The sequence below is a fragment of the Balaenoptera borealis genome (assembly GCF_965194805.1).
Source record: "Balaenoptera borealis genome assembly, chromosome: 1".
In the NCBI taxonomy this organism is placed as follows: domain Eukaryota; kingdom Metazoa; phylum Chordata; class Mammalia; order Artiodactyla; family Balaenopteridae; genus Balaenoptera; species Balaenoptera borealis.
The window spans coordinates 30608593-30621154 of record NC_138860.1 but is presented as its reverse complement, the minus strand read 5'-3'; the positions used below and the strand labels follow the sequence as shown (position 1 = coordinate 30621154).

At 36.3% G+C, this 12562-nt stretch overlaps 2 protein-coding genes and 1 long non-coding RNA gene across 4 annotated transcripts in view; all 3 read left to right on the top strand.

The window, feature by feature from the left end:
• LOC309605589 overlaps window positions 1-12562 on the top strand; it is a 582281-nt gene that overhangs the window by 364027 nt on the left and 205692 nt on the right. The gene's annotated exons all lie outside the window — the stretch shown is intronic.
• BECN2 (beclin 2) overlaps window positions 1-12562 on the top strand; it is a 113788-nt gene that overhangs the window by 136 nt on the left and 101090 nt on the right. The gene's annotated exons all lie outside the window — the stretch shown is intronic.
• The window catches only part of EXO1 (exonuclease 1), a 47573-nt gene that overhangs the window by 17483 nt on the left and 17528 nt on the right, over window positions 1-12562 (top strand). For both annotated transcript variants that reach the window (XM_082340378.1, XM_082340377.1), the window contains exon 10: window positions 9628-9853. In XM_082340378.1, the coding sequence (XP_082196504.1) occupies window positions 9628-9853 (226 nt within the window). The remainder of the gene's footprint in view (window positions 1-9627; window positions 9854-12562) is intronic.

Genomic DNA, 12562 nt, shown 5'->3' with positions numbered 1-12562 from the left:
TGGGATCTTAGTTCCTTGACCAGGGATCAAACCTGCATCCCCTGCGGTGGAAGGCGGATTCTTAATCACTGGATCACCAGGGAAGTCCCTAGGAGAGAGTACTTTTTAATAATCATAACAAACATTTCTTGAGCATTTGCTGTGTTCTAAGTGCCATTCTAAGCAACTTAGACATAGTAACTCATTTACTCCTTAACAAGCCTCTGAGGTCAGTACCGTTATTTCCATTTTACAGATGAGGAAACAATTAGAGGGAGGTTAGGCGACTTGCCAGCTCACGCATTTAATCAATAGCGGAGCTCTGATTCCAAGCCAAGCCCTCTACTGTCTCCTTATAGAGGAACTGGTGTGTGTCCTGGCTTTACAAAGATGAGTGGGGATTTTCAAGATGGGTGAGTGGTTCCACTCTGAAGAAAACAGCATGTGTGAAAGAGGATAACATGTTAAAGTTACTCTAAGTAGTTCATTCTGGCTGGACCAAGAATGTCTTAGTGTTTACCAGGTAAAGGAATCAGAGCACCTTGAGAAAGAAAAAGAGGTGAGCCTAGAGAAGATGGCCACTGACAAACTGGTGACCATTTGAGCATTGAAAAGAATCGTTACTGTCAGCTGAAATAAACTAAGCTTATTAAGGGAGCACAAATTCATAATGATACTAAAAAAGAACTTTATGTTCATCAACTCAAATTATATAAACCTTACACTCAGGTTGCTAGTTCCTTTTTTCTGTTTTCTCCTGTTCTGTATCTGGAACTTCTATTAATTAGATATTGGATTTTTCTGGTCTTCAAATTCTGGAACTTTTCTATCTTACTCATGTCTTTGTCTTTTGCTGTTTCTGGGAAAAACTTTTTTTTATTTTGTCTTTCAACTTTGCACTATGCAGTATGTAGCCACTGGCCACATGTGGCTATTTAAATTAACGTTAAATTAAATTTTAGTTCTTCAGTTTCATTGGCCACTTTTAAAGTCCTTAATGGCTACCATGTTGGACAGCACAGAACTTTTCTATCACTGCAGAAAATTCTGTTGAATTTTTACTTTTTGCTATCATTTTCATATCTAAGAACACTTTCTTTAATTGTGATTTTTTAAAGATTTTGTTTTATTTCATGGATGTAATCTCCTCTTCCCCCCCACCCCTCTCATAATATTAATTATAATCTCTTGTACATTTTCTTCTCTTCTCTGCATTATCTCTGTTTGCTTTGGATTTTCTTTTTTCTATGTGTTTTGGCTTTTCTCTTTCATGGTGGAGACTTTTTTCAAACACCTAGAGCTTCTTGTCAATTTGTTCCTGTTTGGGAGAGGCACTGAGAAGCTTAAGAAGCTTTGTGTGAATGAGTGGGGCTTATAGTCTTGGGTTTTACTCATTGGTGAACTGGTTGGCAACAAGCTGCCTTTGTTTTGTGAACTCCCAAACATCAGCATGTTTTCTCTTTTTTCCAAAAAGGGATCCTCCAATTTCTACTTAACTATGTAAATGTGGCTGTTTGCATTTTGAGAGCAAGATAGGGAAATGAGCTGGGTTGGACCAGGAAGGGGTAGGGCTGTTCCCCACTATTCATTATTTAGCCTTTCATTTGATCTCTGTCTTTAGACAAATGGATCTTTTCATCTTCTGAAGTACCTACTGTTTTTATGTTATTGTTTCTGGGTTTCAAAGGTCCAGTCGCTCTGAAGGCAGATGGGTGTGAATTGACTGTATGGACAGATTGAACATGAGTTCCCAGGAGCCAAATAAACCTTTTTTTAGCCCTCCCCCTACTTGTGGCCTCCATGGTACCTGATCCCTTAAATTTCCGAGTCTTCAGGTTTCTGTATGTGGAATTTGTGGGGGTTTTTTTTTTTTTGGCTGCATTGCGTCTTCATTGCTGTGCATGGGCTTTCTCTAGTTGCAGCGAGCAGGGCTACTCTTCGTTGTGGTGTGTGGCCTTCTCATTGCGGTGGCTTCTCTTGTTGTGGAGCACGGGCTCTAAGCATATAGGCTTCAGTAGTTGTGGCATGTGGGCTCAGTAGTTGTGGCTCGCAGGCTCTAGAGTGCAGATGCAGTAGTTGTGGTGCATGGGCTTAGTTGCTCTGCGGCATGTGGGATCTTCCCAGACCAGGGCTTGAACCCATCTCCCCTGTATTGGCAGGCGGATTCTTAACCACTGCGCCACCAGGGAAGTCCGGAATTGGTTTTTTACTGATATTCTTTTCTGCAGATGCTTGAAGACACTTTGATCTTTCTTGGGCTAAGTTCTTTATTTTTTTCTTTATTGAGGTATAGTTGATTTACAATATTATATAAGTTTCAGGTGTACAACATAGTGATTCACAATTTTTAAAAGTTATACTTTATTTATAGTTATAAAATATTGGCTATATTCCCTGTATTATAAAATATATACTTGTAGCTTTCTTACACCTAGTAGTTTGTACCTCTTAATCCCCTACCCCTATCTTGCCCCTCCCTCCTTGGGCTAGGCTCTTTAAATTCTTCTCTCTATACTCTTGTCTTCACTGTGGTTTGGAAGTTACAGATATCTCCTAATTTTTCTGTAGATGGTATTTGTGTTTGTTTCTTCTTATTGCTTTGGGGATGATTTTTTTCTGACTGACTTATTGACATATTAGTTTCAGGAGTACAACATAGTGATTCAATATTTATATACACTAAGAAATTATCATGATCAGTCTACTTACCATCTGTCCCCATACAGAGTTACTACAATATTATTATTATTATTATTATTATTATTATTATTATTATTATTATGGCCATGCTGTGCAGCATGAGAGATCTTGGTTCCCTGACCAGGGATCAAACCCGTGCCCCCTGCATTGGGAGCGTGGGGTCTTAAGCCCTGGACCACCAGGGAAGTCCCATAGTATTATTTACTATACTGGTCAGCCCTCCATATCCATGGGTTCTGCATCCAAGGATTCAGTTGAATTGGGTCTGTGGTTGGTTGAATCCACAGATGCCCACGGATATGGAGGGCTGACCATACTATTCCATTTCATATAAGGGACTTGAGCATCGTGGATTTTGGTATCTGTGGGGGTCCTGGAACCAATCCCTTGCAGCCACTGAGGGAGGACTGTATTCCCTGTGCTGTACATTATAGCTCTGTGGCTTATTTACCTTATAATTGGAAGTTTGTAGAAAAAGGGAACTGAAAAGTCTTTATTCTGCTATCTTCTTTACACATTTGAATTACTGATATTATAACTTCATCAAAATGATTCTCAAGTTTTTCCTTTGAGAAACTCAAAAATAATTGGTTGTATTGAAAATGTTCAGATACAATTGGGAATGTTATGGCTCACTAAGATGGCCATCCTTCATAAGTCCAAATCCTTATCAGATTATTTTTTTCATAGAGAAATTTCTTTCAGAACCACTAATTGTACATCAAACTAATTCTTATTATTTATCTAAGATTTTTTCTTCCCAGTCAAGTTTTCTACTTGCCTATTTCTCTCTTTTTTGTTTTTTTTTTTTAATCAGTCATCAATTTTATACACATCACTGTATACATGTCAATCCCAATCACCCAATGCAGCACACCACCATCCCCATCCCACCACAGTTTTCCCCCCTTGGTGTCTATACATTTGTTCTCTACATCTGTGTCTCAACTTCTGCCCTGCAACCCGGTTCAACTGTACCATTTTTCTAGGTTCCACATACATGCGTTAATATACGATATTTGTTTTTCTCTTTCTGACTTACTTCACTCTGTATGACAGTCTCTAGATCCATCCACGTCTCAACAAATGACTCAATTTCGTTCCTTTTTATGGCTGAGTAATATTCCATTGTATATATGTACCACAACTTCTTTATCCATTCGTCTGTCAATGGGTATTTAGGTTGCTTCCATGACCTGGCTATTGTAAATAGTGCTGCAATGAACATTGGGGTGCATGTGTCTTTTTGAATTACGGTTTTCTCTGGGTATATGCCCAATAGTGGGATTGTTGGGTCATATGGTAATTCTATTTTTAGTTTTTTAAGGAACCTCCATATTGTTCTCCATAGTGGCTGTATCAATTTACATTCCCACCAACAGTGCAAGAGGGTTCCCTTTTCTCCACACCCTCTCCAGCATTTGTTGTTTGTAGATTTTCTGATGATGCCCATTCTAACTGGTGTGAGGTGATATACCTCATTGTAGTTTTGATTTGCATTTCTCTAATAATTAGGGATGTTGAGCATCTTTTCATGTGCTTCATGGCCGTCTGTATGTCTTCTTTGGAGAAATGTCTATTTAGGTCTTCTGCCCATTTTTGGATTGGGTTGTTTGTTTTTTAATATTGAGCTGAATGAGCTGTTTATATATTTTGGAGATTAATCCTTTGTCCTTTGATTCATTTGCAAATATTTTCTCCCATTCTGAGGGTTTTCTTTTCATCTTGTTTATGGTTTCCTTTGCTGTGCAAAAGCTTTGAAGTTTCATTAGGTCCCATTTGTTTATTTTCATTTTTATTTCCATTACTCTAGGAGGTGGATCCAAAAAGATCTTGCTGTGATTTATGTCAAAGAGTGTTCTTCCTATGTTTTCCTCTAAGAGTTTTATAGTGTCCAGTCTTACATTTAGGTCTCTAATCCATTTTGAGTTTATTTTTGTGTATGGTGTTAGGGAGTGTTCTAATTTCATTCTTTTACATGTAGCTGTCCAGTTTTCCCAGCACCAATTATTGAAGAGTCTGTCTTTTCTCCATTGTATATCCTTGCCTCCTTTGTCATAGATTAGTTGACCATAGGTGCGTGGGTTTATCTCTGAGCTTTCTATCCTGTTCCATTGATCTATATTTCTGTTTTTGTGCCAGTACCATATTGTCTTGATTACTGTAGCTTTGTAGTATAGTCTGAAGTCAGGGAGTCTGATTCCTCCAGCTCCGTTTTTTTGCCTCAAGACTGCTTTGGCTATTCGGGGTCTTTTGTGTCTCCATACAAATTTTAAGATGATTTGTTCTAGCTCCGTAAAAAATGTCATTGGTAATTTGATAGGGATTGCATTGAATCTGTAGATTGCTTTGGGTAGTATAGTCATTTTCACAATGTTGATTCTTCCAATCCAAGAACATGGTATATCTCTCCATCTGTTGGTATCATCTTTAATTTCTTTCATCAGTGTCTTATAGTTTTCTGCATACAGGTCTTTTGTCTCCCTAGGTAGGTTTATTCCTAGGTATTTTATTCTTTTGGTTGCAGTGGTAAATGGGAGTGTTTCCATAATTGCTCTTTCAGATTTTCATCATTAGTGTATAGGAATGCAAGAAATTTCTGTGCATTAATTTTGTATCCTGCAACTTTACCATATTCATTAATTAGCTCTAGCAGTTTTCTGGTGGCAGTTTTAGGATTCTCTATGTATAGTATCATGTCATCTGCAAACAGTGACAATTTTACTTCTTCTTTTCCAATTTGTATTCCTTTTATTTCTTTTTCTTCTCTGATTGCTGTGGCTAGGACTTCCAGAACTATGTTGAATAATAATGGTGAGAGTGGACATCCTTGTCTCTTTCCTGATCTTAGGGGAAATCCTTTCAGTTTTTCACCATTGAGAATGATGTTTGCTGTGGGTTTGTCATATATGGCCTTTATTATGTTGAGGTAGGTTCCCTCTATGCCCACTTTCTGGAGAGTTTTTATCATAAATGGGTGTTGAATTTTGTCAAAAGCTTTTTCTGCATCTATTGAGATGATCATATGGCTTTTATTCTTCAATTTGTTAATATGGTGTATCACATTGATTGATTTGCATATACTGAAGAATCCTTGCATCCCTGGGATAAATCCCACTTGATCGTGATGTATGATCCTTTTACTGTGTTGTTGGATTCTGTTTGCTAGTATTTTGTTGAGGATTTTTGCATCTATATTCATCAGTGATATTGGTCTGTAATTTTCTTTTTTTGTAGTATCTTTGTCTGGTTTTGGTATCAGGGTGATGGTGGCCTCATAGAATGAGTTTGGGAGTGTTCCTTCCTCTGCAATTTTTTGGAAGAGTTTGAGAAGGATGGGTGTTAACTTTTCTCTAAATGTTTGATAGAATTCACCTGTGAAGCCATCTGGTCCTGGACTTTTGTTTGTTGGAAGATTTTTAATCACAGTTTCAATTTCATTACTTGTGATTGGTCTGTTCATATTTTCTGTTTCTTCCTGGTTCAGTCTTGGAAGGTTATACCTTTCTAAGAATTTGTCCATTTCTTCCAGGTTGTCCATTTTATTGGCATAGAGTCGCTTGTAGTAGTCTCTTAGGATGCTTTGTATTTCTGCGGTGTCTGTTGTAACCTCTCCTTTTTCATTTCTGATTTTATTGATTTGAGTCCTCGCCCTCTTTTTCTTGATGAGTCTGGCTAATGGCTTATCAATTTTATTTATCTTCTCAAAGAACCAGCTTTTAGTTTTATTGATCTTTGCTATTGTTTTCTTTGTTTCTATTTCATTTATTTCTGCTCTGATCTTTATGATTTCTTTCCTTCTGCTAACTTTGGGTTTTGTTTGTTCTTCTTTCTCTAGTTCCTTTAGGTGTAAGGTTAGATTGTTTACTTGAGATTTTTCTTGTTCCTTTAGGTAGGCTTGTATAGCTATAAACTTCCCTCTTACAACTGCTGTTGCTGCATCCCATAGATTTTGGGTCGTCGAGTTTTCATTGTCATTTGTCTCTAGTTATTTTTTGATTTCCTCTTTGATTTCTTCAGTGATCTCTTGGTTATTTAGTAACGTATTGTTTAGCCTCCATGTGTTTGTGTTTTTTACGTTCTTTTCCCTGTAATTCATTTCTAATCTCATAGTATTGTGGTCAGAAAAGATGCTAGATATGATTTCAATTTTCCTAAATTTACTGAGGCTTGATTTGTGACCCAAGATGTGATCTATCCTGGAGAATGTTCCGTGCGCACTTGAGAAGAACGTGTAATCTGCTGTTTTTGGGTGGAATGTCCTATAAATATCAATTAAATCTATCTGGTCTGTTGTGTCATTTAAAGCTTGTGTTTCCTTATTAATTTTCTGTTTGGATGACCTGTCCATTGGTGTAAGTGAGGTGTTAAAGTCCCCCACTATTATTGTGTTACTGTCGATTTCCTCTTTTATAGCTGTTAGCAGTTGCCTTATGTATTGAGGTGCTCCTTTGTTGGGTGCATATATATTTATAATTGTTATATCTTCTTCTTGGATTGATCCCTTGATCATTATGTAGTGTCCTTCCTTGTCTCTTGTAACATTCTTTATTTTAAAGTCTATTTTATCTGATATGAGAATTGCTACTCCAGCTTTCTTTTGATTTCCATTTGCATGGAATATCTTTTTCCATCCCCTCACTTTCAGTCTGTATGTGTCCCTAGGCCTAAAGTGGGTCTCTTGTAGACAGCATATATATGGGTCTTGTTTTTATATCCATTCAGCAAGCCTGTGTCTTTTGGTTGGAGCATTTAATCCATTCACGTTTAAGGTAATTATCGATATGTATGTTCCTATGGCCATTTTCTTAATTGTTTTGGGTTTGTTTTTGTAGGTCCTTTTCTTCTCTTGTGTTTCCCACTCAGAGAAGTTCCTTTAGCATTTGTTGTAGAGCTGGTTTGGTGGTGCTGAATTCTCGTAGCTTTTGCTTGTCTGTAAAGCTTTTGATTTCTCCATCAAATATAAATGAGATCCTTGCCTGGTAGAGTAATCTTGGTTGTAGGTTCTTCCCTTTCATCACTTTAAGTATATCATGCCACTCCCTTCTGGCTTGTAGAGTTTCTGCTGAGAAATCAGCTGTGAACCTTATGGGAGTTCCCTTGTATGTTATTTGTCGTTTTTCCCTTGCTGCTTTCAATAATTTTTCTTTGTCTTTAATTTTTGCCACTTTGATTACTATGTGTCTCGGCGTGTTTCTCCTTGGGTTTATCCTGTATGGGACTCTCTACGCTTCCTGGACTTGGGTGGCTATTTCCTTTCCCATGTTAGGGAAGTTTTCGACTATAATCTCTTCAAATATTTTCTCTGGTCCTTTCTCTCTCTCTTCTCCTTCTGGGACCCCCTATAATGCAAATGTTGTTGCGTTTAATGTTGTCCCAGAGGTCTCTTAGGCTGTCTTCATTTCTTTTCATTCTTTTTTCTTTAGTCTGTTCCGCAGCAGTGAATTCCACCATTCTGTCTTCCAGGTCACTTATCCGTTCTTCTGCCTCAGTTATTCTGCTATTGATTCCTTCTAGTGTAGTTTTCATTTCAGTTATTGTATTGGTCATCTCTGTTTGTTTGTTCTTTAATTCTTCTAGGTCTTTGTTAATCATTTCTTGCATCTTCTCAATCTTTGCCTCCATTCTTATTCCGAGATCCTGGATCATCTTCACTATCATTATTCTGAATTCTTTTTCTGGAAGGTTGCCTATCTCCACTTCATTTAGTTGTTTTTCTGGGGTTTTTTCTTGTTCCTTCATCTGGTATATAGCCCTCTGCCTTTTCATCTTGTCTCTCTTTCTGTGAATGTGGTTTTTGCTCCACAGGCTGCAGGATTGTAGTTTTTCTTGCTTCTGCTGTCTGCCCTCTGGTCTCTCTCTTTTTTTTTAATAAAACCATTAGTGGGATCTAATGCCATGAGCTATACTGCTTAAACTGTCTTTATTTTACCTATTCTCTCAATTATTCTAAATTACCTTCCTTGTTAATTCTCAGAGTATATTATGAATAATGTCACCTAGTTTTTATTTATTTATTTTTATCTTTAGTCCTTTCTTTAAGTGAAAGATTAGATTCCAGATTCAGGTGGGACTTTTGTCAGGTGGAATTCACACCCTAGTACCAACATTTTTTGTACCAGTGTTAATTTTTCCCTGTGCCTCTCCTACTCTGTTAGAATATCATTGACATCCTATTAGCAGATCATTTTCATCTAAAATATATTTAGAAAAAAATAATAAAATAAAATAGTTAATAATTGTGAATAACTTGTTTTAGCATTAAAAATGATTATTTACCAATCCTTACTGTCAATAAGTTCTTTCTTGGAGAAAGTTTTATGCATGACTCAATGTAGACCAAAGTAGCTTTCTGTTTAATGCATAGGTATTGTCTACTAATACATACCTATTTAATACATAGGTATTGTCTACTAAACAAACTATTGTTTTGTAAATTAGATTGTTTTGGTTTGAACTCATCCAAGTTCTAGAGATGGGATAGTTGATTAAATACATAATTTTATGGTGTTAATTTTCAGGTCCTTTGTAAAGGGTATGTCACTGATTATTTAGAAGCTTATTGCTAGATGATTATTAAACTAATTAGTATTGTATATTGAACTAATACTCAAATTTTAAAAGTACGTTTTTTCTGGTCATGTTTCTTCAAGTGTAGTTTTATTTCTTACACTGTTCATCTTAGGAAGATTCATTTTTTATTTCTTAGAAGTGAGCTAATGAGTTTGCTTGACCCTCATTGGGAGAGAAGCAGACCTAGGAATACAAGACACATTTAATGGAAAAGTATAGGACCAGCAAAGTAGAAAATGTTATTATTAGAGGACAGATATTTCATCAAAAGCTGTTCAAAGGGGTAATTTTTTACTTATAATTTATGTTGATACAGAGGGAAATGATTTAACTGTTTTTCTTCTTAAAGTAACCTTTTTCCTTTTACTATTTTAGACTGCCCAATCAAGAAGTCATAGTTGGACTGACAAAACATGTCAAAAGTCATCTAATATTAATAGCATTTGGCATAGGAATTATTGCCCTAGACTTGAGCTGGACATTGTTTCAGATGCTACAAAGGTGAAGGAAAATCCAAGTACTGTGGGCATTGAACTAGTGATTAGTACTAAAGGGTTAAATCTTCCAAGGAAGTCATCCATTGCAAAAAGACCAAGAAGTGGTATGTATTTTGTTTTTCTGAAATACTAGTAAGAATTGGTCACATTTTAGAAGTTATATAGTTTTAGTTCTTACATTTAGGCCTTTGATCCATTTTTTTTTTTTTTTTTTTTTATTTATGGCTGTGTTGGGTCTTCGTTTCTGTGCGAGGGCTTTCTCTAGTTGCAGCAAGCGGGGGCCACTCTTCATTGCGGTGTGCGGGCCTCTCATTATCGCGGCCTCTCTTGTTGCGGAGCACAGGCTCCAGACGCGCAGGCTCAGTAATTGTGGCTCACGGGCCCAGTTGCTCCGCGTCATGTGGGATCCTCCCAGACCAGGGCTCGAACCCGTGTCCCCTACATTGGCAGGCAGACTCTCAACCACTACGCCACCAGGGAAGCCCCTTTGATCCATTTTGAATTAATTTTTTATATGGTGTGAGGTAAGGATCAAGGTTCACTTTTTTTTGTATATGGCAATCCAATTGTTCCAACACCATTTGTTAAAAAGATTATCTTTTTTCCATTGAATTGCCTTGGCACATTTGTTGACAATCAGTTGACCACATATGTGCAGGTCTGTACTATTGGTCTCTTTTCCTATCTTTATGCCAGACACACTGTCTTGATTTCTGTAGCTTTATAGTCAATCTTGAAATCCAGTAGTATAAGTCCCTAAGTTTGTTCTTCTTTTGAAAAGTTGTTTTGGCTATTCTGTGTTCTTCACATTGCCATACAAATTTTAGAATCAACTTGTCAATTTCTTTAAAAAAAAAAAAAAAAAAGCCTGCTGAGAATTTGATTGGGATTTAGTTGAATCCATAGATAAGTTTGGGGAGAATTGACATCTTAACAATATCAAGTTTTCTGATCCATTTATTTAAGTCTTCTTTAGTTTAAGTCTTCAGCGATGCTTTGTAGTTTTCAGTGTACAGGTCCTGCACATATGTTGTCAAATTTATCTGTATATTTCAGATTTTTGATGCTGTTGTAAATGGTATTTTTAATTTCAATTTCTGGTTCATTGCTAGTATATAGAAATACACTTGATTTTTGTATATTAATCTTGTGTTTTGCAACCTTACTAAAATCACTTACTAGTTCTAGTATCTCTTTTTAGACTCTCTAGGATTCTCTATGTAGACAACCCTATCACCAGCAAATAAAGATAGTCTTGCTTCTCCTTTTCCAGTCTGGATACCTTTTATTTCTTTTTCTTGCCTACTGGAACCTCCATTACAATGTGGAACAGAAGTGCTGAGAATGGAATACTAGGTATTGAGAAAAGGTTTTTTCTTTCCACCGTAGAACATGTTTAGAAGTGGAAAGAATAATTGTAATCCATTTCTTCTCTCTTCCTTCTTTCCCTCAGACATTACATGAATGAATATCTGACAACAAAAACAAAACAAAGCCCTTGCAAACTTTTAGTTCATGCCCTTATCTTTTAAGTTTAGGTATAGATTATTCATGTTTGGCCAAATGTCCTGATTCCTTATGAACCTAAATCTTTTTCATGATAATATCTCTGAACCTTTGTTTCCTCTTCTGAAATGGGAACAATATTGCCTATCTCACAAATTTTTGTATATGTGATATAACATATAAAAAAGCCCTGGTACATAGCAGGTACACTGTACATATTAGTTCCTTCCCTTCTTCTACCATCAAGGTAGGCTTATTAATTTTATGTAGAGAGCTCATCAGTAAATTACCTATGTCAGACTAAGTCTGCTTCGTTATAACTACCATTTATCAATGGATTTTGTCCACAGGCACACACACAAACACAAAAACAAAACAAAAAACAGTAAATTTTTTCCCTCTTTAATGTGACAGCCCTTCATATATTTAGAGACAGCCATTGTGACCTTCCTAAATTTCTTTTGCAAGCTAAAAGTTCCTTATCTTATCCAGGTTATGCTTTGGATACAATATAAATTTTTTAATAATTTGTAACTACTACAGTGAGTCGTTGTTGAGATGTGGTCTGCTTACCATAGATCATATTTAGAATTGTGGCACTATTTCAGTCCTTCATCCAGAAACTGCTTTTACTACTGCAAACTAAGATAACATGAGCTTTTAGTAGTATTCTTGTCATTTTGCTGGCATTTACTGAGCTTATGATCGAAATCCACCAGTTGCTGTTAAGCCAGGTAGTTATATTTTTAAACTTAAATATGGGTTACATTATCCTTACTGAGGTAATCTTAGTTCATTATAATCCCTTGTTCTGCCTATTATTTTTTTTTTTCTTTTTTGAACCTTTATGTTGTCTTCTAACGTGGGTATTATGTCACCTGGAAATTTGAGAAGTATGGCTCAAGTATGTCTTCAAGTTTCGCTTAAAATATGTATACTAAGTCTATGAATTTCTCCAAATAGCTAGTCTAACAACCTTATCATAAAAAGAAAATGAGATTAGTGTGGTGTGGCTTCTTGGTGAAGGCTTGCTGGGGATCCTACGATATTTATTTTTTTCCTCTTCTGAAAGAGCTCCCAATTCCCTGCATAATAAACAGAGTTTTACAAGTTTACTGACCTATAGGTTTTTTTTACTCTATACATTTTTGAATTTGAGGTATCACCTTGTCTGTAGTATTTTGGCACCCTCAACTGTTTTACCAACTTCTTAGAGTCATGAACATTTACTCCCATGTGAGTGGAAACTATTCAGACTGAGAATTAGTTGGACTAATTTAAAGTACCTTAATGCTATCTCTATGTCC